Genomic DNA, 26885 nt, shown 5'->3' on the forward strand with positions numbered 1-26885 from the left:
ATCAGGATGGCTGTACGTGGGACTTTGTTAATGGGTAAGATAACGTGTAGCATGTACTCTGTAATATATTTATTAGAGCTGAAGGTGTTATATGCTGACACTGGATTAATGAATGTGATACTGCCTCTTTCAAGTTTATTCTTGAAATGCTGTATTACCCTATGAGCAACTTTCACACTGCTTATTTATAAACCTCCGAGTGATGTTTGAAAATGAAGCTAAGGATCACTCTTTCCAGTCATCTATCTACAAGGAAGTGCAACAAAATTAGATGGAAAATTTGCAACCTGACAGCTGCTTACCTGGCATCAATAAGATTATAACTTTAGGTTTTGAACCACGACTTCAGTATGTTAAATTGTGAAACAGTTAACAAATTTTAAGACTCACTCTTTGGTTGCAAGCATAAAATTTTGCATGTTTTTATTAATGGAAACTCATTAAATATGAATGAGATATCATTTTATTATTTGCTGAAAATAGCTGCTTTAGTCTAAATGTACTTACGTCTGACTGTAATGGTGCATCATACAACCATATGGCTGCCACTCCTGGTTACCCTTAAATCTACCATCAGAAAGAAGCCACTTGCAGGAATCAATTCCTAAAACAAAGAGAAAGAGAGTTATCATTTTCAAAAATGAAGTACAGTATTATTTTCTAGTTGGAGGCACAGTGATACAAAAACAACTAACAAAATTATGTATGTCAAAAAGTGGGGTGGGGGGTGACTGCAGACACAGTGGACAAAATGTTCACTAGAGTTATTAACAAATTTGCAAAGAAAAAGAAATGAACTTTAATCAAGCAAAAGACCATGCTGACTTTAGTTGTGAATATGGGGCAACTAACTAGTTGTAGAACAGACCAGTTAGGATGAATTGCGTCTTGAGTTATGTACTTTGAGAAAGCTTTCACTAAAATCTGTACTGAAGGCCACTGAGAACATGGTACCATCATAATCAGCTACTTGTCATCTACAGCTAGATAAGAGCCTTGTCTCCTTTCACAAGCTTTACAGCCTTCAACAATATGCGCTGATGTCTTTTAATATCATCTACTCAGCTTCCATTATGTTGCCACTTTGCCTTTCTGCATGGATAGATCCAGCAGACAACACAGGCACCGGTCAAACTAGTCTACAAGTAGGGTAGCAGAAGCGATCCACAAAACTACTGCTCAATATGCATAACATAAATTTGCTGTAGAATCCTAGAACATATTCTGAGCTCAAACACAATAAAATAACTTGAAAAGAATGACCTCCTCAATGCTGCAGGAATTTCGAAAACACCAATCTTGTGAAACTCGACTTGCATTTTTCTCACACGATATACTGAAAGCTTCGGATCACGGCAACCAGGCAGAAGCAATATTTCTTGATTTCCAAAAGGCATTTGACTCAGCACCATACCTACGCTTATTGTCAAAAGTATGATCGTTTGGGATATCAAATGAAATTTGTCACTGGATTTGAGGGCTTTTTGGTACAGAGGACACAGTATATTACCTTGGACAGATAGTCATCATCAAATGTAGAAGTAAATCCGGGTGTATCTCAGGGAACTGTGTTGGCACCCTTGCTGTTTATGTTGTATATTAATGACCTTGCTGACAATATTAGCAGTAAAAAATCAGGGTTTTTTTGTGATGCAGTTATCTGTAATGAAGTACTATCTGTAATAAGAGGCATAAATATTTGGTCAGATCTTCGGTAAGATTTCAAAGTGGTGAAGAGATTAGCAACTTGCTCTAAATGCTCAGAAATTAAAGATTTTGCACTTCACAAAACAAAAAAGTAGTATCCTATGACTCTCATATCAATGAGTCTCTGTTGTAATCGGGCAACTCATATAAATATCTGGATGCAACACTTTGTAGGGATATAAAATGGAATGATCACATAGGTTCAGTCATGGGTGAAGCAGGTGGCAGACTTTGTTTATTGGTAGAATACTAGGGAAGTGCAATCAGTTTACATAAGAGATTGCTTACAAATCACTCATGCAACCGTTTCTCAATATTTCTCAAGTGCTTGGGACCCGTACCAGATGTGAATAAAAGGAGCATTTAAAATATACAGAGAAGGGCAGCAAGAATGATCACAGGTTTGTTTAATCCATGGGAGAGTGTCACATAGATACTGAAGGAACTGAACTGGAAGACACTTGAAGACAGACGTTCTCAGGATAGTTTATATCTATTAATAAAGTTTCTAGAAATTGCTTTAAATGGTTACTCTAGGAATATAATACAAACTGCTAGGAATCACTCACGTACGGAACATGAGGATACGATTAGAATAATTACTGCGACACACACACACACACACACACACACACACACACACACACACACACACACACACACACACACACACACACAATCATTCTTCCCACACTCCATGTGTTAACGGAACAGAAAGAAACCCTAATAACTTTTACTATGGGATATTCCCTCTGTCATGCATCTCATGGTGGTTTGTGGAGTATAGATGTAGATGTAGATCATTCGTTCATCTGGCTACATGTCTGGTCAACCATCACTCCATGTTCGTCACAGCCATTACATCTGCCATTTCAGTTCATTTTTCATCAATTTACTTACATCCCAGGGTTCCCTAATAATTCATTACAAACATCTCTACACTGGGTACTGAGCAACTGTTGGTTTTTGAATATTTTTCATATTAATAACCCATGTCTCACTATCTTAAGTCCAAAATGGTAATACACACTAAATGAAAACTTTCCATTTCAGGAACACCCAGAACTTCGTTTTCTTTCTATTTTGTTATTCATACTGATGTCTGGTTTAAATTGGTCCGATAGATTAATAGTGTCAACGTATTTGAAAATTGTAGGAGAAACTGGTAAAAGACCATTTGAGTGAAATAATGATGATATATATAATAGCAATGTAAGTGAATTTATGAATGATAAAAATTGAAGATTCCTATTTTACAACTATTGATAAGAAGCTTAAATAACAACAGTGCAATGGATAGCTTGTAGTAATGAATAGTTAAAAATGTTGCATTCAATGTCCTGCCATCATGAAACCTGCTAATGAAATATGTAATGAGATCTGTTAATAACATGCATACTGAATCAAGCAACCAAATCTTTACATTTCTTAAGAGTAGTTATATAGAATTACATATTGCTAAAGGAATCATGCGAGCAAATAGTGAAATTAATCAGAGAACCACTTGTATGAACATCAAGAGCTCAGATGGAAACCCAGTTCTAAGCAAAGAAGGGAAAGCAGAAAGGCGGAAGGAGTATATAGAGGGTCTATACAAGGCCGATGTACTTGAGGACAATATTATGGAAATGGAAGAGGATGTAGATGAAGATGAAATGGGAGATACGATACTGCGTAAAGAGTTTGAGAGAGCACTGAAAGACCTAAGTCGAAACAAGGCCCCCAAAGTAGACAACATTCCATTGGAACTACTGACGGCCTTGGGAGAGCCAGTCCTGACAAAACTCTACCATCTGGTGAGCAAGATGTATGAAACAGGCGAAATACCCTCAGACTTCAAGAAGAATATAATAATTCCAATCCCAAAGAGAGCAGGTGTTGACAGATGTGAAAATTACCGAACTATCAGTTTAATAAGTCACAGCTGCAAAATACTAACACAAATTCTTTACAGATGAATGGAAAAACTAGTAGAAGCCGACCTCGGGGAAGATCAGTTTGGATTCTGTAGAAATACTGGAACACGTGAGGCAATACTGACCTTACGACTTACCTTAGAAGAAAGATTAAGGAATGGCAAACCTACGTTTCTAGCATTTGTAGACTTAGAGAAAGCTTTTGACAATGTTGATTGGAGTACTCTCTCTCAAATTCTGAAGGTGGCAGGGGTAAAATACAGGGAGCGAAAGGCTATTTACAATTTGTACAGAAACCAGATGGCTGTTATAAGAGTCAAAGGGCATCAAAGGGAAGCAGTGGTTGGGAAGGGAGTGAGACAGGGTTGCAGCCTCTCCTCGATGTTATTCCATCTGTATATTGAGCAAGCAGTAAAGGAAACAAAAGAAAAATTTGGAGTAGGTATTAAAATCCATGAAGAAGAAATTAAAATTTTGAGGTTCGCCGATGACATTGTAATTCTGTCAGAGACAGCAAAGGACTTGGAAGAGCAGTTGAATGGAATGGACAGTGTCTTGAGAGGAGTATATAAGATAAACATCAACAAAAGCAAAACGAGGATAACGGAATGTAGTCGAATTAAGTCTGGCGATGTTGAGGGAATTAGATTAGGAAATGAGACACTTAAAGTAGTAAAGGAGTTTTGCTATTTGGGGAGCAAAATAACTGATGATGGTCGAAGTAGAGACAATATAAAATGTAGACTGACAATGACAAGGAAAGAGTTTCTGAAGAAGAGAAATCTGTTACCATCGAGTATAGATTTAAGTGTCAGGAAGTCATTTCTGAAAGTATTTGTATGGAGTGTAGCCATGTATGAAAGTGAAACATGGATGATAAATAGTTTGGACAAGAAGAGAATAGAAGCTTTTGAAATGTGGTGCTACAGAAGAATGCTGAAGATTAGATGGGTAGATCGCATAACTAATGAGGAAGTATTGAATAAGATTGGGGAGAAGAGAAGCTTGTGGCACAACTTGACCAGAAGAAGGGATCGGTCGGTAGGTCATGTTGTGAGGCATCAAGGGATCACCAATTTAGTATTGGAGGGCAGCGTGGAGGGTAAAAATCATAGTGGGAGACCAAGAGATGAATACACTAAGCAGATTGAGAAGGATGTAGGTTGCAGTAGGTACTGGGACATGAAGAAGCTTGCACAGGATAGAGTAGCATGGAGAGCTGCATCAAACCAGTCTCAGGACTGAAGACCACAACAACAATCATTACAGAGAAGCAGATCCAGACAACATTATTTTTCTAATCCAATATTTGGAGGGCAATCCATGTACTTTCACTGTAGTAATCTGACTCGGTGTTTTGGGTGACTGAAAGGACATGAATGGTAATGGGCATGGAGTTAGTTTTATTAACAGACTGGTGTTGGTGCAAGAGGAACTGCAGGATTTTCACGATCCAAGAGACACCAATGGATATCCTTAGTGTGTGTTGCAATGAACAAAATTGTTTTTTATTATCAGTTACCTGAAACAAACTGTGTTTAAATCAAAGAACACTGTACAATAGGGACCATCCAAATGAAGCAGTGCAGCTTTTAAGACCCTGTCCTAATATTTGGGAGGATGGAATTCCTCTGTCCAGCAAGCCTGATTTAGATTTTCCTTATCACTTCAGGTAAATGTCAGTATGGTTGCTTTGTCAAGGCCACAACTGAGCACCTGTAATATCCTCATAAAGCATAATTATGTATTCTGTGTGTAAGTATATTTTGAGATGTTGGTTTTCACTTTATTACCGTGACAATTCCTGTATCATCACAAGATGATCCTTGGATGAATAAAATTAAATAAATAAACCTATAGTTGGAAGCTAAGCACCAATACTGAAATCAAGATTCCAAGCATAATGACTACAAATATGAGTAGTAAAAAAATTTGAAACAGACCATGATTTTTTATAGTTTTATTTCTACAGCTTGTGTACTTTGAAATTGCAACAGTTCTATGTATTGCGTTCATTGGTGGCTGCACTGTCATTCCACTCTGCTGGCAGCAATATTTTGAATTTACACACAGTAAAATTAAAGTGACAAGAACAACAGTAAGCATATGTCCACTTCAACTGCACAGAATTAATTACTGAAAGTTCTAACACAAACAGTCAGTCAATCTCTTTGTTACAGTAGGCATCGCTATAGTCCTTCAGTGGTAGAGCAATTGTTCTCCTGGAACTCATCACTAATTATGAGTGATGGCTGTATCATTGTGGCCTAATGGAAAACAATGAGAAAAACACAAAGTTTTCTAACATCAAAATATGTGAAAGCCGTTTCTTTTGCAGGGACGATATTGGTGACTACTCGTCAATTGTAAGGGATTTACTATTCTTCTACTATTATTGCAAGAGCATACTACATAGGCCTACACACTGTCCAGTCACATTAATGTGACCACCTGTCAAAAGCTTGGAAAATCACCTTTTGCAGTGCAGGCCACTGCAAGATATGCAAGAAGAGAGTCACGGAGATGAAAAGCTATGCCAGCTCCAATGCCATTCCCAGCTGCACTAGTTTTCATGGGTGAGGACCCCTGGTGCTAACAGTCTCATTGAGGTAATACCACAGTGTCTCGATTAGGTTTAAATCTGGGGAATTTGGTGGCCAGGGGAGCACGGTAAATTCATCCTGGTGCTCTTCGAACCACACACATGCGCTGTGTGTGGTGTAGCACATTGTGTTGTCCAGCTGGTAGATGCCATCATGCTGAGGAAGAACAAACTGTGTGTAGAGGTGGACACGATCCCCAAAGATGGACACGCACTTCTATTGATGCCTCCTGCCTTCCAGAATGACAAGGTCTCCCAGGGAATGCCACAAAAACATTCCCCAGACAATAACGCTACCTCTGTTTGCTTTCAGATGTTTTATGCCATACAGATCAATGGCCACCTGTCGCCACTCAATGGATGTCCAGTTGCAGTACTGGCGTGCAAATTCCAGTCTTTGTGGCTAATGAACAGTAATCATTATGGGTGCACCTGCTGCAGAGCCCATATGCAGCAACATCTGCTAAATGGTTGTTGAAGGGACACTGTTGGTAGCCTCTTGGTTCATCTGGTGGTCAGTTGCTCAGAAGTTGCCTTTCGATTCACCCATACACATTTCCTGACCCAGAGTTCACCCACGTCATCTATGGCCTGTGGTGCACTACCACTGCCTTGATACCAGTTTTGGACAGTGCCATTTTGCCATACATAGTATACTTTAACTACAGTGGCACATGAAGGGTTTACAAACTTAACCATTTTGAAAATGCTCCCACCCTTGGGCTGAAACCCAATGATCAGGCCCTTTTGAATGTCAGACAAATTAGGCCATTTCTGCATTATAACGATGACAGCTCTATCATCCACATCCTCCCCCCTTCCCCCCCCCCCCCCGCCCCACACACACACACACACACACACACACACACACACACACACACAAAAACACACACTCACTTTATATAACCTCCACTGCTAGTGCTGCTACCTACTGTCTGCGAGTGGTTATTGCACGTTGACACAGGGCATAGGCAGTGGCCATATTAATCTGACTGGACCATGTACAATTTTGCAAGAATAAGTAAACCTGTTGCTACGAGGTGATCAGAACTTCAGTGTGATAACTTCATGACAGCGCATTGTTCCACATCATTAATCAAGTCATTACATATTGATATGGGGAGCTATATTGTTGATTATATAATAGCAAAGTAGAGGTACAGGAACGAAATAAAATATTTTTTTCACAATTAACCTGGTGCTAATATATGTAGTTACTATACACTTGTTGCGGCAAAGTGCAACGTCAGATTTGAGAAACACTAGCTGAAATAGCCAAAGAAATGGACTACATATAAATTGAAGGAAGCAGACGTTATTCGGGAATTCATGCATGCAACAATGAAATTACACAGGGAAGAAAATGGTTGAGGTGCTATCAAGTGAAATATAAAAAATGCAGCCACATGTGTTAGAAATAAGGAAGCCTTTCGTGACCTCAAAAACACACAAATTCACTGAAAAAAGGAACAGACTGAAAAAAAAAAGGGAACACGAGGAAGTTTATTCCAAAATTAAATTGTTGCAGCACCGACAGAGAACCAAGAATAACACAGTGAGAGATATAAAATGAGAACTGCTGTTTGACATAGAAGATGTTAGTGATAGATTAGATTAGAGATTAGATTAATACTTGTTCCATAGATCATGAATACGACACTTCGTAATGATGTGGAACGTGTCAGGTTAATAAAAGATGTCTGTACAAGAAATTACATTACACAAAATATTGCATGACACTAATGATTAAGTTTTTTTTTTTTTTTTTTTTTTTTTTTTTTTTTTTTTTTTTTTTTTTTTTTACTTACTTTATATCTAAAAATTCAGCCAATGAGTAGAAGGAGTTGTCATCTAGAAATTCTTTTAATTTATTTTTAAATGTTAGTTGGCTATCTGTCAGGCTTTTGATGCTGTTTGGTAGGTGCCCAAAGACTTTTGTGGCAGCATAATTTACCCCTTTCTGTGCCAAAGTCAGATTTAACCCTGCATAGTGAAGATCATCCTTTCTCCTGGTGTTATAGGTATGCACACTGCTATTACTTTTGAATTGGGTTGGATTATTATCAACAAATTTCATAAGGGAATATATATACTGTGAGGTTACTGTGAGGATCCCTAGATCCTTAAATAGATGTCTGCAGGATGACCGTGGGTGGGCTCCAGCAATTATTCTGATTACACATTTTTGTGCAATGAATACTTTTCTACTCAACGATGAATTACCCCAGAATATGATGCCATACGAAAGCAGTGAATGAAAGTAGGCATAGTAAGCTAATTTACTGAGATTCTTATCACCAAAATTTGCAATAACCCTAATAGCATACGTAGCTGAACTCAGACGTTTCAGCAGACCATCAATGTGTTGCTTCCAGTTTAACCTCTCATCAATGGACACACCTAAAAATTTTGAAAATTCTACCTTAGCTACAGACTTCTGTTCAAATTCTATATTTATTACTGGAGTTTTGCCATTTACTGTACGGAACTGTATATACTGTGTTTTATCAAAATTTAAAGAGAGTCCGTTTGCTGAGAACCACTTAATAATTTTGTGAAAAACATCATTTACAATTACATCACTTAGTTCTTGGTTTTTGGATGTTATTACTATACTTGTATCATCAGCAAAAAGAACTAACTTTGCATCTTCATCAATGTGGAATGGTAAGTCATTAATGTATATCAAGAACAGTAAAGGACCTAAGACCGAACCCTGTGGGACCCCGTGCTTGATAGCACCCCAGTTTGAGGAATCAGCTGTTTTAACATTACACGAACCACTTATTTCAACTTTCTGCATTCTTCCAGTTAAGTATGAATTAAACCATTTGTGCACTGCCCCACTCAAACCATAATGATTTAGCTTATCTAAAAGAATTCCATGATTTACACAATCAAAGGCCTTTGAGAGATCACAAAAAATACCAATGGGTGATGTCCGGTTATTCAGAGCATTTAATATTTGATCAGTGAAAGCATATATAGCATTTTCTGTTGAAAAGCCTTTCTGAAAACCAAACTGACATTTTGTTAGTACTTTATTTTTACAAATATGGGAGGCTACTCTTGAATACATTACTTTCTCAAAAATTTTTGATAGAGCTGTCAGAAGAGAGATTGGGCGGTAGTAAAATTCTGGAGGCACTGGGTATTGATCCCAGTACCTCTCGCATACTAACCGAGCGCTCTACCATCTGAGCTACGCCGCCCCCCCTAGATGGAAGGAGTCTGCTGAAGATCTGTACAGTGATGCTGAAATTTGAAGTTTATGTGAATATACTGAAGATGAAAAGCTGACTGATTAAACCAAAAAGGGACCATTAATAACAAATCAAAGCAACAGGTATATATGGCATTCCTGTAGTAGTGCCAACATCACAAGTAAATAGTTCACTGTGGTATCTAAATGTTATGAAGAGGGTGTCATACCACTTGACTTCACAAAAAGTGTGACTATTACATTATGCAAGATGGCAAATGTAAAGCATGTCACAAATTATACAACAGAAGCCCTTCTGTCATGTTGATCAAAAATATTACTGTCAACTGTTAAAAGAGAGGATTGAAAAGAAAATAGATTGTAGCTTAGCCAATGATCAATTTGGCTTCAAATCAGAGAAAGGAACAAGAGAAGCACTTTTGGCACTACATCGAATTTTAGAACAAAGATTAGAAGTAAACAGAAAAATGTACAAAGCATCTGTTGATCTAGAAAAGACATTTGATGTGATTGATTGAAAGCTATTATTTAAAGGAATGTGCAATGTGGGACTTTGCTGGAAGGGCAGGAGACTAATTCCGGGTATACACAAAAGTCAAGGTACTGAACTGTATCTTAATGGTAGCAAGAAAAAGCGAAAATCAGAAGAACAGTTAAACAGGAGTGCTCCCTATCACCTTATTTATTTAGTATGTTTATCAAGAAGGTAATAATAAGAGTGAAAGAAAACATGACTGGAATCAAAATTAACTGTATGCATATTCGCTGCATCAGATTTGCCAATGACATTGCAGTTACAACAGATTCATGGAAGGAACACACAAAATTCTTAGGGTCTTAAGCCAAGAGATAAGAAACTAAGAATAATTCCTACGAAAATAAAAGTCATGAAAAGAGGTTGAATAAGACTGACATAAGAATAGCTAGTGAACAACTCGAGGTCGTCACCAATTTTCACTGCCTCAGTGGCAATGTGGAGGAAAACAATAGATGTCTCAAGAAACGAATAGCACTAGCCAAGAGCACTTTCCAAAATAAGAACCTTCTGGCCAACAAGCACATCAGTTTTCACACCAAGAAAAGATTTAAAAAGATCATTGTTCACTGTTCAGGGTATCCTGACATACAGATGTGAACCTGGACACTAGCCAGGTGAAAACCCGTCTCAAAGTTGAGGAAAGTTGGTCCTGAAGGAGAATTACGAGAACGTACTGGATTGACAGAAAAACAAATGAAAGAACTACTGAAAGCTATAGTCCAATGCAAACCAAAGCTCACTGGACACTTAAATTGACACTGTATGCCTCCCGCATCCCCCCCCCCCCCCCTGCCCTCTAGGCAAAATCACATGGAAGAAAACAAGAAGACTTTTTACAGAATATGATTAGGGAGATATTCTTCCTACATGGAGATGAAAAGGGCTACTGAAGAGAAGAAGTTGGAGCTGCAGATACACAGCTTAGCCTTTTAGAAGAAGAAGAAGAAGAAGAAGAAGAAGAAGAAGAAGAAGAAATTTCTAACAATGTTCAATGTAGTCTGCATACTATAATTACCTTACGACCCATCTCACTCCATTGTCAACCTGTCTATCTTTGTCACTCCAATACTGTTTCTCAAGAATTTCATCTCACAAGCTTGTTCTATGCTTTTCTCGCTTACTTTCATATCCCAGGTTTCTAATCCGAACATCAGAATCGGGACATAGTATGAGTGGTACATAACCTTTTTACTGATGTACTATAATCACAGTATTATATTCATGATTACCATTAGACATTTTGTTTTTTGTGTGACTTCTGTAGTGCATACCACTAACAGATTGCTCCCTCAGTAAAAATTCACTTGCCACAACAAAGTGTACACCAGACTACCTCTAATTCTTCTAAAACTATAAAAAAAGTATCAAGAACCTAATAAATTGATGTAAGAAAGAAATCTTCTTAGGTGATCAGATGAGTGGTGGCGTCGACTTGTCACAATGTTTCGTACCTATCATCTTCAGGTGACATATTGGGACACACTGTTCTGCATATCCATATAGCCACTGAACTTCTGACCTCTTCTGTGGGTAGACCAATCACGTGCCTTTGGAAGAGGCTACCACACTGGTGGTGGAGGAATGCTGCACAGCGCTAGTGCGGTCATCGAACCACATTGCTTATCCACTCTGCCCATGGATACAGCATCCTTTAGAAGGGAGTGTTCCTGTTTTATTTTCTCAACTGCTGGATCTCACTCAGTGCCAAGTTGAAGACCACTATGCTAGTTTATTAGGTTGTTGCACAGACATATTTCTACTGCCTCTCTGATACTCAAGAACTAGAACCCATTGGTGGTGCATAGTTTCTTCGTTTGTTCAAAAACAAAGGCGAGTTCCTCATTGCTGCTTTGCTCTGCAAACATGGACTTGTTGTTTGCCCTAATCAAACATTTATGGTGGTTAGTGTTTAACGTCCCGTCGACAACGAGGTCATTAGAGACAGAGCGCAAGCTCGAGGTAGGGAAGGATTGGGAAGGATATCGGCCGTGCCCTTTCAAAAGAACCATCCCGGCATTTGCCTGAAACGATGTAGGGAAATCACGGAAAACCTAAATCAGGATGGCCGGAGACGGGATTGAACCGTCGTCCTCCCGAATTCGAGTCCAGTGTGCTAACCACTGAGCCACCTCGCTCGGTCAAACATTTATGTTGTGTTCTATACGGCAGTGAGAGGTGCATTACTGTGTCTGTCCAATATACTGCATCCCACATTCGTACACAATATTATAAATTCACAGCATATACAGTTCCAGCCAGTCTTTGGTTGAGCCAAGAATGTTCTTCATTGTCCATGTGCATGGAAAAGGGTCTTTATTTCACGCCTCTTCATTCTTCTCACAATCTCTGCTGTAGGCCTACATATGACAGGAAAGCCACACGTTTTGTGTCTCCTTTTTGTTTGTCATGCTTCCTCCTGCCAGTCCATGACACTCATCTTATTTGCATCTCATGGTAACCATTTTTGCACAAAGTTTCCCACACATGCTATAACTCCTACAGCAAGCTCTTCCTAGTGCAAGTAGAACTGGCTCTAAATACGAAGGTTGTCTTGCACCAGATGGTGGTAACAACTCCAAGCATTAAGAGTGTAGACCAGGGAATGGTGGCACTATGAAAGGTTCGTAATAAAAACATTCACAAAAAATGAAATTAAAATATATTGCTAAAACACTATGTACTATAGTAGAAAAAAATGCTGACTCACAAGTTACAAAAATTGCATGTCATATTTCATGAGTTATAGCTCCTGCCAACTTGCAAAATGTTTTTTTTTGAAAAGACAAGTGTATAACAGTTAAACTTTTTTTGTTAATACTGAAACTAAACAAACCTTTAACTGGCAATGCCACCATCAAACAGTTGGCCTTTCTATCACCAATGTCAAAGCACACTCATTTTGATGAAGTTATATCGATTAACTGGCTTTCAATTACCAAGCGAAATGTTTTTTGCACAATTTGGATTACTTTTTTAACCTTTTCTTTCCATGAAAACGCATTTGTTTGTCATTTTTAAGCATTTGTGTTTTACTTCACACAAAAAACAAGTGAAATGACAAGCTAAGCACATGCAAGACAAGTATATGGTTTCAGAATATTTACCATAAACAAATCATGCTATGAAGAGAATAGCAGTTTACTTGATACTACTGTCCTCTTTGATACTATCTGAAATTAAAAGGCCCTTATTCCATAGTTAAACTATTATAGTATTACATCAGTTGCATTCAATTGCTCACATCCCCTAGACATCCGTCCAAAATATTGTGGTTTTAACATATTAAAATACACTGAAGAGCTAAAGTAATTGGTACACCTGCCTAATATCATGTAGGGCCCTTGTGAGCACACAGAATAGCCGCAACACAATGTGGCATGGACTCGACTAACATCTAAAGTAGTGCTGGAGGGAACTGACACCATGAATCCTGCAGAGCTGTCCATAAATCCATAAGAGTACAAGGGTGTGGAGATGTCTTCCGAACAGCATGTTGCAAGACATCCCAGATATGCTCAATACTGTTCATGTCTGGGGAGCTTGGTGGCCAGCAGAAACATTTAAAGTCAGAAGAGTGTTCCTGGAGCCCTTCTGTACCAATTGTGGACTTGTGGGATATCGCATTGTCCAGCTGGAATGTTTGTCGGAATGTTCAACGGACAAGAATATATGCAGGTGATCAGACAGGATGCTTACATACATGTCACTTGTCAGAGTTGTAACTAGATGCATTAGGGGTTCCATATCATTCAAACTGCACCACAGAGCCTCCACCTGCTTGAACAGTCCCCTCCTGACATGCAGGGTCCATGGAGTCATGAGGTTGTCTCCATACCCGTACAAGTCCATCCGCTCGATACAATTTGAAATGAGACTCGCCTGCCAGCAACTTGTTTGCAGTCAACAGTCCAATGTTGGTGTTGACGGGCCCAGTTGAGGGATAAAGCTTTGTGTCATGCAGTCATCAAGGGTACACAAGTGTGTCTTTGGTTCTAAATGCCCATATCAATTATGTTTTGTTGAATGGTTTGCACAGTGACACTTGCTAATGCCCCAGCACTGAAATCTACAGCAATTTGCTGAAGGACTGCACTTCTCTCATTTTGAATAATTCTCTTCAGTTGTCGTTTGTCCCATTCTTGCAGGATCTTTTTTCAGCCACAGGGATGTTGGAGATTTGATGTTTAACCAGAGTCCTGATACTCAAAGTACACCATGAAATGGTTCTATGGGAAAATCCCCACTTCATTGCTATCTTGGAGATGCTGTGTCCCATCGTTCATGTGCTGACTATAAGTCCACATTCAAATTCACTTAAATCTTGATAACCTGCCATTGTAGCAGCAGTAACCAATCCAACAACAGTACCAGACACTTGTTGTCTTGTTTAGGTGTTGTCAACTGCAGCACCGTATGCTGCCTGTTTACGTATCTCTGTATTTAAATATGCATGCCTATACCAGTTTCTATGGTGCTTTGCATGAATTAATCAATTAGGCTAATAAAAAATTCTATTCTAATATAACCCCTTAAGATAAAGATCCATGCACATCATCTTCCTGCAGACTAAGTATTCCAATGTTCCATCCAAACTCCTCTTGATCAAGTCCTCCAAGAAGGGTTGGCTCCCATTCTCTTCTACCTCCACAATCAATTTGATGCTGCCATGTGTGCCTGTGAGATGATGTAGGAGCTCCTGTAGGTTTTCTCTGCCATGGGACCACCCCAAAAAGCTGTCATATACATATCTGTAGAGCACCTTTGGTTTTAGGTCGGCGATATTCAGCGCTACATCCTCGAAATGCTACATGTATAGGTTAGCCATACCCAGTGCTAAGGGACAATGGTCCATGAAAGAGGAGGGGATGGGACAGATGTATATATCCACTATAGTGGACAAGTCAGTTGACACACTGATGTTCAGTTTCCACTGAGAGTACTAAGCTGTAATTTTTTTATGTACTTAATGATTAGATACAAAAGTTACTTAATATTGCTCCCCTCTCAATTACATCAGGCTGCTTGTGCCTAAGGTCTTCATTCATGGTTGCATCATCTTAAGTTCACCACTGGGATTTACTATTCCCAGAACCAGGAGAGAACCATCAAACCACTTAAATAATTTTACTTTAAATGCGAAGATTTTAGGTTAGGCTTTACAGAGACTGTTATTGACATTAAATGAAACAACAAGTTTACTGTTCCAGTCACTGTTTTTTTATCTCTACGGCGTGTTTCAAAGGTTTAAACCTTCATCATATCAGATGGATTTACATTTGTTAATATGACATTTATGTGTGTGTTGTGTTGTGTTACAGTTCCACAAGTTCTTCCAAAAAATTGTAACACAACACACACACAAATGTCATATTAACAAATATAAATCCACCTAATGATGGAAGTTTAAAACTTTGAAATATGCCGTGGAGATAAATAAACAGTGACTGGTAACAGTAAACTTGTTGTTTCACTTAATTAACACTTAAATGATTGTTAATTCACCACAAAAATTCCACTAAAAAGCAAAATTTCAAAGGAGAAAATGTCGGCACTGACGTATCTTGACCTGCTAACAACTAACTGATCTGTGTCCAAGGGAATTGGATGGAACGTTCCAATCCTCCTTGTGTCACATAGCGAGCGACGAGGGCAGAAGCGGCTACTCCATTACATTCAGAATAGTATACAACTATCTTTACTTCCCTTAAAATGCTGAGCCTACAATAAAAAGTCACATAAATTAAAATTAAGCAAGTTGAATGATCTCTTTAGAGTGTTCACAGATTGTTCAAAGCTCAACTTCTTCTCTGTCCAACAGCACAATGCTAAACTGTTTCCAGGATTTACAATTGGTTAAACAGTCTATGCCACTGTCATCTGTCAATTGACATTTACTGGATAAATGCCTTGTTCAAACTTTTCCATGCACTATTGGTTTCAGAAAACACAGACACACAGAAGCACGCACTTACAGCATTTCCGCATGTTTTCCAATTCGACTGATCCACCTTCGGTTATGTCATTCTGTCTGAATTTTCTATCTCCGAATCCAGCAGAGAAATTCCTTATTCCATCTTCCATTCATTCACCTGTGTACTCGCCTTTCCATTTGTTATAATTTTGTCTTCTCCAATCTGTTCCCTGATCTATTTATTTTCTCCTTTTTAATAGTCCCCAAAATGCACCTCGCCAGAACATATCAAATGCTTCTACAATTTTACTAGTAGTTTATTTTCTTATAGGTATGGTTCTTTTAACGGAAGCCTGTATTTTGCTATATTATCTTGGTCTCTTCGAAGTACCTGTCCATATCACCGTAAACAGCTTCTCGTTTTCTAAACAATAGATGCTACTCCTTATTGCCTGGTATTTAATCAATGGTAACAGGACCATGAAGTGTCAGGTCAAATGCTTCAGTGGACATCTGACCTGACACATCATGTCATGTGAGCAAGGATGAAATATGTAGGTTGTATGGAGTGGCGCATATCATCGGGATGATGAAGAAAAGCCATCTACTGTTGTATGGACACATACTTGGAGCAGATATAGTAGCAAAACTTTCATTAAATGTTTGTGGTGAGTATCCTACGGGGAGACTGAGACACTGTTGGCTTGATACCCTCCATACACCTCAAAATGGGGGACCCCCATCTGGACCAAGCACAAGTTCGCAGCAAATGGAGACAGAGAGCCAAAAGAGCAGACATTGCTATATTGAGAGATATATCCCCTGGAAGAAGGAGGTATGTTGATTTTACGTAACTTCAGTTTTGTTATAAAAATATCAAATCTTTGGTGGCTATAGCTGGAGTCACAATCTACAGCGGCAGAGTTTAGGCTGCTTCTGTGCACATACATCATGCTTTCTTCAAAAGCCAATGAGTGTTCAGTAGTGTTCTGAACAGTCTGTTCTGAATGTGGTAGCCAATGCAAGCGTTAAACGTGATCATAGCAAGTTATTTAGTGAAATTTTATTTTACGTGTTCCGAGTTGTCGTGGCTGCTCATGGTGGTAAGTGAAAAATTCTTAAATAGCAAGTGAGACACATAATTTACACGATATATGTTTTCACCCAGTGTAAAACACGGGTATGCGCATACCGCAACTGTTGCTTGAAACGGGCAACAATGCAATATCCAACCATTTCTCGGCCTGTGCGAACAATCTGTAAGCATTTGACAGGTCATGCAGTACAGTGTTTGACGAAAGTAGTTGTGGAATAATTTAGCACGACATTCCACGTGGTACAGCAACATGTCTGCAAGACATAATTTGAGCGCTTATGATTGCGGACAAGTAGCTGGATGGCTTTTAGGTGGTCAGAGTATCTCTGCTGTGACTACAGTAATGAGTGTGGCCAAAAGTATCATCTCACAGTTAGAAATGGCTGCTGAAGGTGGAAATAGAAAAACCACCACACTGCAAGAGGATCAATAGGGGGTAGCCATAGTGGCAAGAAGGAATAGCCATCTCACTCTTAGGCAAATCACTGCTGACCTTACAACCACTATTGGTACATGTGCCTCTGCTAGAACCATTTTGTAGTGATTAAATCAGGCTGGTTTGTACACTCGGAAGCCTGTTAAATGCTTCAACCACACCATTGTCAAGAAAGATTTCACTGATGGGAGCATGTTGCTTGGGGTCTTCAGTGATATCTTCCAATGAATCCTGCATCACTGTGTCAAGTGATTCTGACCACCAGTTAATATGGAGAAAGGTTGGTTGGTTGGTTTGTTTGTTTAAAAAAGGGGGAAAGGGACTAAACTATGAGGTTATCGGTCCCTTGTTCCTAATAAAACAATGCCACAAGTGTGACAATAAAACAGACGAGACATATAACACAAAACAGAAAGAAAGGAAAGACCACGACAAGAAAGGAAAGGCAACAAACATTAAAAGGAACAAAAGGACAAGAAAACAAGAGAGAGATGCAAGAAACAGTTAGAAGAGAGTAAAACAAGGAAGTAGATTACAGTGGCTGGCCGATCACAACAATAAAAAGAAAAAACCAGCCACCCTGAACACATTAAAACCTCCACCCTAAAAGCACTAGGGTGGAGGACACAGAGGGACAAAGGACATGTGCTAAAACTCAGATCGAATGAAAAAACCCACCCACATGGATGAAACGTAAAACCAAGTCAACCGATGAGGCGTTGTCTGCTAAAATCAATGATAACGAGTCTGGCAACCGAAGATAAAGTCACAGGGTAGTCAAAGAAAGACACAGCAGAAGAATATGGGCCACTGTCAACTGGGCGCTGCACTGATACTCAGGCGGGTCTTCACGGCACAGGAGGTAGCCGTGGGTCGCCCAGGCATGGCCAATGTGGAGCCGGCAGAGAACCACAGAGTCCCTGCGAGAGGACCTCATTGAGGAATTCCACACATTCGTGGTCCCCTTAATGGCTCACAATTTGTTCTGTGTACTGAGATTTTGCCATTCCATCTCCCAAAACTGAAAAACCTTCTGTCCTAATAACGAACGCAGGTCAGTTGCAGGGATGCCCATCTCTAGAAGTAGTTTCTGTGTAGCCTGTCAGCAAGTTCATTTCCTGGGATTCCGACGGGACAAAAGGTCCAGACAAATACCACTGAATGACTGGGCTGTTCCAGAGCATAGATGGACTCCTGGATGGAAACTACCAAAGCATGATGAGGGTAGCACTGTTCAATAGTTTTCAGGCTGCTCAAGGAGTCAGTACATAAAAGAAAAGACTCCAGGGCATGAACAGAGATACTGAAGTGCACGAGAAATGGCCACCAGCTCTGCAGCGAATACACTGCATCCATCAGGTAAGGAATGCTGTTCAATATGGCCACCATGAACGTAGGCAAAGCCAACGCGACCACCAGCCATCGAGCCATTGGTGTAAACCACTTCAGAGCTCTGGAACATGTCAAGAATCGAAAGGAAGTGACAGCAGAGAGCTGCACGGTTAACAGAGTCCTTAGGGCCACATGAAAGGTCCAGACTAAGCTGCAGCCAAGGCATGCACCATGGAGATGTACGTGAATAGACCACAAGTAGAGGTGGTGAAGGGAAAGACTCCAGTTCGGAGAGAAGGGACTGAACGAGAACTGCAATCATTAGCCCAGACCTGGGCCGTCGATGTGGGAGATGGACTGCCGAGGGCAGGAAAAGGTGATGGTGATTCAGATGTTCAGGAAAACTACAAATGTGTGCTACATAACTGGTGAGCAGTTGTGCACATCTGAGTCGCAATGGAGGGACCCCAGGCTCCACCAGTGCACTGGTCACCGGACTCATCCTAAAAGCTCCTGTCACTAGTCAAACCCCGCAGTGGTGCACAGGATCGAGTAAATGCAATAGTGAGGGCCCTGCCAAACCATAAACCACATTCCTATAGACAATTCGGGATTGGACAAGAACTACGTAGAGCCGCAGCAGCGTAGAGCTTTTAAATTTGGTGAAATATGTACCATTATTCATTATAAATATACAACTCCACCTCTGTACTGTGTTTTATGTCATCCATCATTGTCTGCGATTACTCCTGTGGTGGTCCTCAACTACATACCCTCCGACTCAGAGTTGCAATATTAAAAGTTTTGGCTGGTTTTGTTGTCTAGCTACTGGGATACGTAGTTGCCACATTACAAGCCCAGTACTACTGAGTCTACAGTATACAAATTGAATACACACATGAATCGAATGGTCAAAGGTTCTTCTCACTTGGCAATTGTGAAGTAATATAGAAATTTATAAATGGAAGATTGCAATTAAATAAAGTCTGCATGTACTATTTTAATGACTTTAAATGATGAGTACGATAGTAGAAGTACTTGAGAATGTGGTATATTCCTGCGAAACACTTGCTGGTGTCAATGGTCGAACAATTAAATAAAACATAAGTTGAATACCAGGGAAACAATAGATTTCTACAGCAAGTAATTAGTTATGAACAACAACACAGCTTGCAAGATATTCACTTCTAAACGCACACTACATCTTCACTGTGGAAGCCATGGAAATCTTGCAAGTGCACAAGTCGGCACTCAAAAGTATTTCTATCTGCCGAGACCATGTGCAAACTGCTCCTCTCTCACAGAGTCTCTGCCACGACCAAGCGTCTGTTGCGCCGTCACATCCAGCACTTCCCGTGTCCTGCCCAGAGCTGCCGCATGGGCAAAACTACCCACTCCATTCACTTCAGTAGTTGCCTCCCTTTGTAACAAGCGCTGGGGATTGGCTAGAGCGCTCCCTCCATGGCTCCAAGTCAATGTACACTCACAAACATATTTACATTTAAATAACTTGAAATTAAATAAATATTTCTATGGCTGGACCATAAACACGCTCTAACACACATTATTAAATACATAAACAATTAAATAAACATACATCAAAAGAAAAGAAGCAAAAGGTAGGCCAGGAGCCTAATGTCTCTGTGCTTTCTAACACACAGTAAATATTAACCAATTTCTTCATGAATAGTATATATCAGATATAAAAAAAGACGTAGATGGATAAATATATTTACAAGCATGCTGCTACCATTTTTTTGTGTAACTGTGGAGTACTTATGGCCTGGCGTGATCGATAGTAATCTGCCACTTTGACCTCCAATAACTCATGTACTATTTAAGTTACATGTCTGTAATTCATACCAATTTAGGTTTACACTAATAGCTTTCTAAAGACATGTAGAGCGACAAAATTGGATGAAGCGTTTAGATTTTGGAAATTGGTTGCTGGGTATTACTTGTATAATTTATTGTCACATACTAATATTTAAACTAATAAATATATTCAAATTCTGATTAAACCATCAGAATCATCATGCAAATAATGGTAATGTACATGTTTCTTTTTGAGGTGTCACGATTCATCTGGCTACTATTAATTTCTATACGAACTGTGAAATGTCTGCCATTAAGCTTTCACGACATCCACCATCTTTGGCACTCCCAGCGTGTCTCCTTCAACGATGTAGCATCACAATGGAATTCCCAACCACGCAGCTGGACCATACGCTGGGGCTACCCCTCTCGTCCGGCTAACATTCGGCACCACGTGTATGCTTCCGTGCCCCAGCTGGCCGAGCGGCCACACCAACTCCGAAATTAGAATATTTTCAGGCACCACAATTTGCTCTTTACCTCACAATGTTATACAGTTTTACAGCCTCCAGGGTATGTTGTAGCTGGAAGACTTAACGTCTTCGTATCAACACACAAACAATATTTAGTTACAATATGGTGTACTGTTACACCGACACCACATGCACTTAAGTCTGGAGGGTCTTTGTTAAGCAGGAGGAAGGCACTGGGTGAAGAGAAATGAAGATGGTTTATTTTCATTTATTTTCAACCACTTTCACTACATACTGTCTTTTTCATCACTGAAATAATTGGCTGTAGGTAGATCACACACGAGGTCACTGAATTTTCATCACAAACATACTTGGCTGCCGCATCTACGATCTCACTGCCATTAATTCTGATAAGCCCTGTATAAGAAGAAAAAAGACGCTTCTTTACCCTGATTCTGTAGAGAAAACAGGGTCTTCTTGATATTCTGGACAAGATTCTCTACTACATACATTTCCTAGAATTTCTGCAGGATGCTCTTCAAGTCAAAGCAGGGGAAGAAAATCCCAGTATGGGTGCATCACGTATCTTTGAGAATCATCAAGATTACCTATAACCCAGCACTAAAGATGCTGAATTTTGCTGGTGAGGTAATCCCAGGGGTACTGGCTGGGAAAACAATGGAACAGTCCAGTAAAACCACTTGCTTGGCAATATGTGTTTCATTACACATTCATTTAAAATACAATGGAATGTACATTGATAGGTAAAATTTATCTTTATCAATTCTTTTGTATGCAATAAATTCAAAATTTTTCCTGGATTTCCTTACCAGCCGTGGTGCCTGCTTGCTCAAATACCGGGTCCCTTGATATTTATCATGTCATTCTAAGAGCTGTTTTGTTCCAGTCCGTAATGGCTTTGTAGCTCATGAGTAATTCAGGATTAATCACTTAAAGGGACGATGAGCAATGAAGATGGACACTATTATCTCTTCGGTTGACTTTGCCTTGGTCAGGAGCTGCCATCAGACAATAAGTGGCAGCTCAGTAGCTACGCCACAGTGAATACATTTAGCACTTGCTCTGTGCACCTCTTTTGTATACATAATGACTGCATAATGTACTGCATTGAACATCTTTAGATATGAAGTTTGGGCTAAAGCATACAAGGAACTCTCACAGTCCAAATGGACCTTATCAGAGGGTTAATTTTTTTAAAGGGTGGAAAACAAATTGCATTTTGATTCAGTTAACGTTATTCTAGACAGCACCTGTCTGCTTCCCAGAGCTTCCCACTGAGGCACTTTAAAATTTTAAAGATTTTAAGTGATCTTGCTTGAAGACTGATCAGAGGATCACATGGCTACCAAACTTGGGCAAACATGAGACCCAGGAAACTGACCAACTGACGAAAATGAAGAATGAAGAATGCAGCTATATTTTGATTTATTGAAACTGTGGTGGAAACAATTAAAACAAATGCACAATTTTTATGAACTAAAAATGTAAAACCTGTCTTTTACTCCAATCTGTGAAGCAACTGACAAGCTGTGAATGCAAAGTACTAAGAGAAGCAATTTGTTTGTAAGTGACTATAGTGATATTAAAACAAAGTCTTCGTTATGCTAATTACACTGTAGATAGCAATAGTAAAGAGAATGATTTGATGTTCCCTTAGGGGACACCATTCTCTTGTTTAAAATTGCTTGAGGGTGTCTCTTCAATTCAGTAATGTGAGGACAGTTATGAAAGACTTTATTTTTACTTTTTACTGTGTAGCTCATGAGTGTGACAGTACAGAAACTGCTGCTGGTGAAAATATTGGCACTTTCCTATTTTTATGAGGGGTACCATAATGGCTTCCCTTGATGAATCTGGATTCAATCTCTATGACAACATCTGGTGAAAAGATCAAGCAATAAAAAAAAAGGACACTTACATTTTTATTGGTCCTACTGCACCTGCTCTACAATGTGAGGACAGATTAAAAGAAGGAAAAGTTAATGGCTAAGAAAAACCCTTTGATGGAGCTGAAATACATTTCTTGTCCTCTGTTGAGGAGGAGGATCTCTTCTTATACATTGAGACTCTCAATAACTCTGTCCCTGGAACAGGAGGTATTGCAACCTGGAGAACACAATACGCATATGTAAAGAAAGATAACTTTAGGAGAGGTGGGAAGTATCTTGGGTAGGATGTCCCTCATTTCAGGGCGCAATGATAGGTAATCAAAGCCCTGGTGTAGGATGTGGTTCAGTTGTTATAGACTGGGTTGACATAGGGTGATGATGGAGACACTCTTTCATAGCTGGTTTCTGGAGATGGTGTGAGGGTTAGGTTGTGAGGGGAAATATACGGGAGATCTGTTTGCGGACTAGGTCTGGGGATAGTGCCTCTCTGTGAAGGCCTTGGTGAGAACCTCAACATACTTACCAAGGGAATTTTTGTCACTGCACACATCTAGATGTTGACCACCTAGCTCCAACTGCACCTCTGTCCACATTAAACACACCAACCAACAACAATACCAGCAATTTGAGAGCTGTCATCCCTTTCACACCAAAAAATCCCTCCCATATAGCCTGGCTACCCACGAACGGCATATCTGCAGTGACAAAAACTCACTTGCCCAGCATGCTGAAGGTCTCATAAAGGCCTTCACAGACAAGCACTATCTCCCAGACCTAGTCCGCAAACAGATTTTCCATACTATTTCCCCTCACAACCCCAATCCCCCCACTACTCCCAAAAACCAGCCACAAAGGAGTGTCCCCATTATTACACAGTACTGTCCCAGACTGGCACAACTGAATCACATCCTTCGCCAGAGCTTTCATTGCCTATCATCATGCCCTGAAATGAGGGACATCCTACCTCAGATACTTCCCAACTTTCCTAAAGTGCTGTTCTGTTGCCCACCCAACCTCCAGAACGTCCCCGTGCCACTCTCAATCCCAAACCATTGTCACAACGGTCATATCCCTGTGGAAGACCAACGTACAAAACCTGCCCTATCCACACACCCAGCACTTCCTTTTCCAGTCCTGTCATAGGTTTATCCTACCCCATCAGGGGCCGGGCCACCTGTGAAAGCAGCCATATCATTTACCACCTCTGTTGCAATCAATGCACAGCTATTTATTAGGTATAACTACCCAGCAGCTGTCCACCAGGACAAATGGCCACTGCCAAACTGTGGCTAAGAGGAAAGAAGGCCACCTGGTGGCACAACATGCAGCTCAACATAATACACTTTATTTCAGTAGCTGCTTCACTACCTGAGCCACCTGGATCCCTCTCTCCAACACCAGCTTTTCAGAACTGCGCAGATGGGAGTTATCCTTAACACACATTCTCCACTCCTGTAATTATTCTGGCCTCAACCTATGGTAACATACTATCCCCACGCTCTCCACCCAACAGTTTCCACTTCCTCAGTCATTTCATCTCCTCCCTGTTCATTTCTCCCAAGTTCTTTGTTTGCCATCTTCTGCCAATTTACCTGCCCATCTTTCCCCACTCCTCTCTTTTTTGTGCCTTTTTTCCCCACCTCCCTGCCCCACAACTTCCTGACATTGTCACTGTTGGAGTCTAGTCCTTGCACACTCCACCAGACAGCATTCATCTCTATCCCCACCCGTACACTACTATGCCTTCCCCTTCACCACACCCTCTAGGTTGTTGTTTGCATCCCACATGATGCTGCATTCTGGTACAAGATGCCAAAGTTGGCTGTCGTTTGTGCGTGAGGTGTGGCACTGAATTATGGACACTATCAATCTGTGAGGGTTTTCCTTTCCCCATTCTTTCTGCCATAGAGTTGTTCACCTTATGATAGGGGAGATGGCAGTTGAGTTTTTGGTTTTTTCAGGGGTACTTCAATGTCTAAACCATTGAAAAGTTGCTGAACTTTTAAATTCCTGACACTACACGTTCTTCTCTAGAAGGTCTGTTGTTTCAGACATGTATTAGGGTTCAGAGGAAGCTTTGCCATTGCATATATGATATGAAGTACATGTACTCATGCCTGATTTGGATGTATGTGATGAGACATTCCTTTTGATGACTTTTTTTAACAAATGGCTAAGAGAGACAAGGCATATGCTGGTGATGTGTATGATAATTTCTGCCACAAACTTTGGTAACCTAACACTTCTTTCATTTATGCAAAAAAATTATGTAATAAAGTCAGTTGACAATATGGCATCTATTACCACAGAAGATTTAGACAATCTGTTGCTAAATGTAACAAAACGTCTAGGAAGATTAAATGGATAACTCAAGGTATAAAAATTTCTAGTGGCAGAAAGAGGAAGCTACAAAATAAACTGAAATATAACAAAAACAGACATTTTGCTGTGTATGTGAAACATTATAAAGCCACATTAAAAAAAAATGTAAAGGCAGCAAAACAAAAGGCAAACAATAAGTTTATTTTACAACATAATAGTATGACAAAGGCAGTGTGGTCTGTTGTCAAATCAGAGTTAGGTGTTAAAGTCAATAGTAATGAAAAAACTAAGATTAAAGTAGATGATAATGTTGTTGTAAACCCAGCTCAAACATCAGAGTGTTTAAATGGATTCTTCATAAATGTAGCAAAGTCAGAAGTTGATGTAGCAGGATATGAGAGTAAAATAAATCTCTTTGGACTCGACAAAAAAGCTGAGTATCTGACAGATTTTTAAAAAGTCACAATAAAGGATGTGAAAATGTTCTATTGTCATTAAAAAATAAAAATTCTGCTGGGTGGGATGGGTCACCAAGTAAAGTGATTAAAGCAGTATATGACATAATAGCACCACCGCTAGCTAAAATAATCAACCAATCTTTTGAACAGGGGTGCTTTCCTGATCTGTTAAAATATGCTGAAGTGAGACCTCTGTTCAAGAAAGGTTCGAGGGAAGATATGGGAAACTATCGCTCTATTTCTATTCTCCCAATCCTGTCAAAAGTGTTAGAGAAAGTAGCTGCAAATCATATCAAAATTTTTATCGTAAAAAATGATATTATTGTAAGTAACCAATTTATATTCCAACAAGAAAAAAACACACTGGATGCGGTAAATAACTTTATTGAGAAGATATGCAAATCATTGGATCAGAGGAGAAAAGTCACAGGTATCTTCTGCGATCTTTCAAAAGCATTTGACTTTGTGAACCATGACTTGCTTATCTACAAATTAAACAAATACGGGATTAAGGACAAAGCTCTGAAATGGCTCACATCATACTTGCACAACAGAAAGCAAAGGGTAAGTGTCACATCAAATGCAGTGCATTATTATTCTAAATGGAGTACAGTATCACAAGCTGTGCCTCAAGGCTCCATTTTGGGGCCACTCCTGTTCCTATTCTATGCAAATGACTCGCCCATAAATATAATTTCCCTGTCAATTCTGTTTGCGGATGACATTTCTGTTTTAATTGAAGATGATGCAGAAAAAATTCAGAGCTCCATTGTGAGCACAATGGGTTCTCTAGAAAACTGGTTCCAGTTAAATGGCTTAAAACTGAACATTGCAAAAACCAATATGGTACATTTCAAAACCAAACATTTGAAATGTGTGGATCCTAAAATACATCATCACAATAGTCCTATGGAAGAAGTTAATACAGTCAAATTCCTAGGACTAAATGTGGACAACAACTTAAACTGGAGTACAACATACTGAGTTCCTATCAAATAAACTAAGCAGCTTTGCATTTGTAATGCAAATACTAGCAAACTCTACTGACATGAGTACACGAAAAATAGCATATCATAGTTATTTTGAATCTGTCAGTAGGTATGGTATCATTTTCTGGGGAAATTCAAGTAGTGTATCTCGAATACT

At 39.6% G+C, this 26885-nt stretch overlaps 1 protein-coding gene across 2 annotated transcripts in view; it reads right to left on the bottom strand.

Moving 5' to 3' along the window:
- Nucleotides 1-26885, bottom strand: part of LOC126354192 (N-acetylneuraminate 9-O-acetyltransferase) — a 254852-nt gene that overhangs the window by 200638 nt on the left and 27329 nt on the right. For both annotated transcript variants that reach the window (XM_050003647.1, XM_050003646.1), the window contains exon 2: nucleotides 508-604. In XM_050003647.1, coding sequence (XP_049859604.1) covers nucleotides 508-604 — 97 coding nt within the window. The remainder of the gene's footprint in view (nucleotides 1-507; nucleotides 605-26885) is intronic.

Source organism: Schistocerca gregaria, chromosome 3 (assembly GCF_023897955.1).
Source record: "Schistocerca gregaria isolate iqSchGreg1 chromosome 3, iqSchGreg1.2, whole genome shotgun sequence".
In the NCBI taxonomy this organism is placed as follows: domain Eukaryota; kingdom Metazoa; phylum Arthropoda; class Insecta; order Orthoptera; family Acrididae; genus Schistocerca; species Schistocerca gregaria.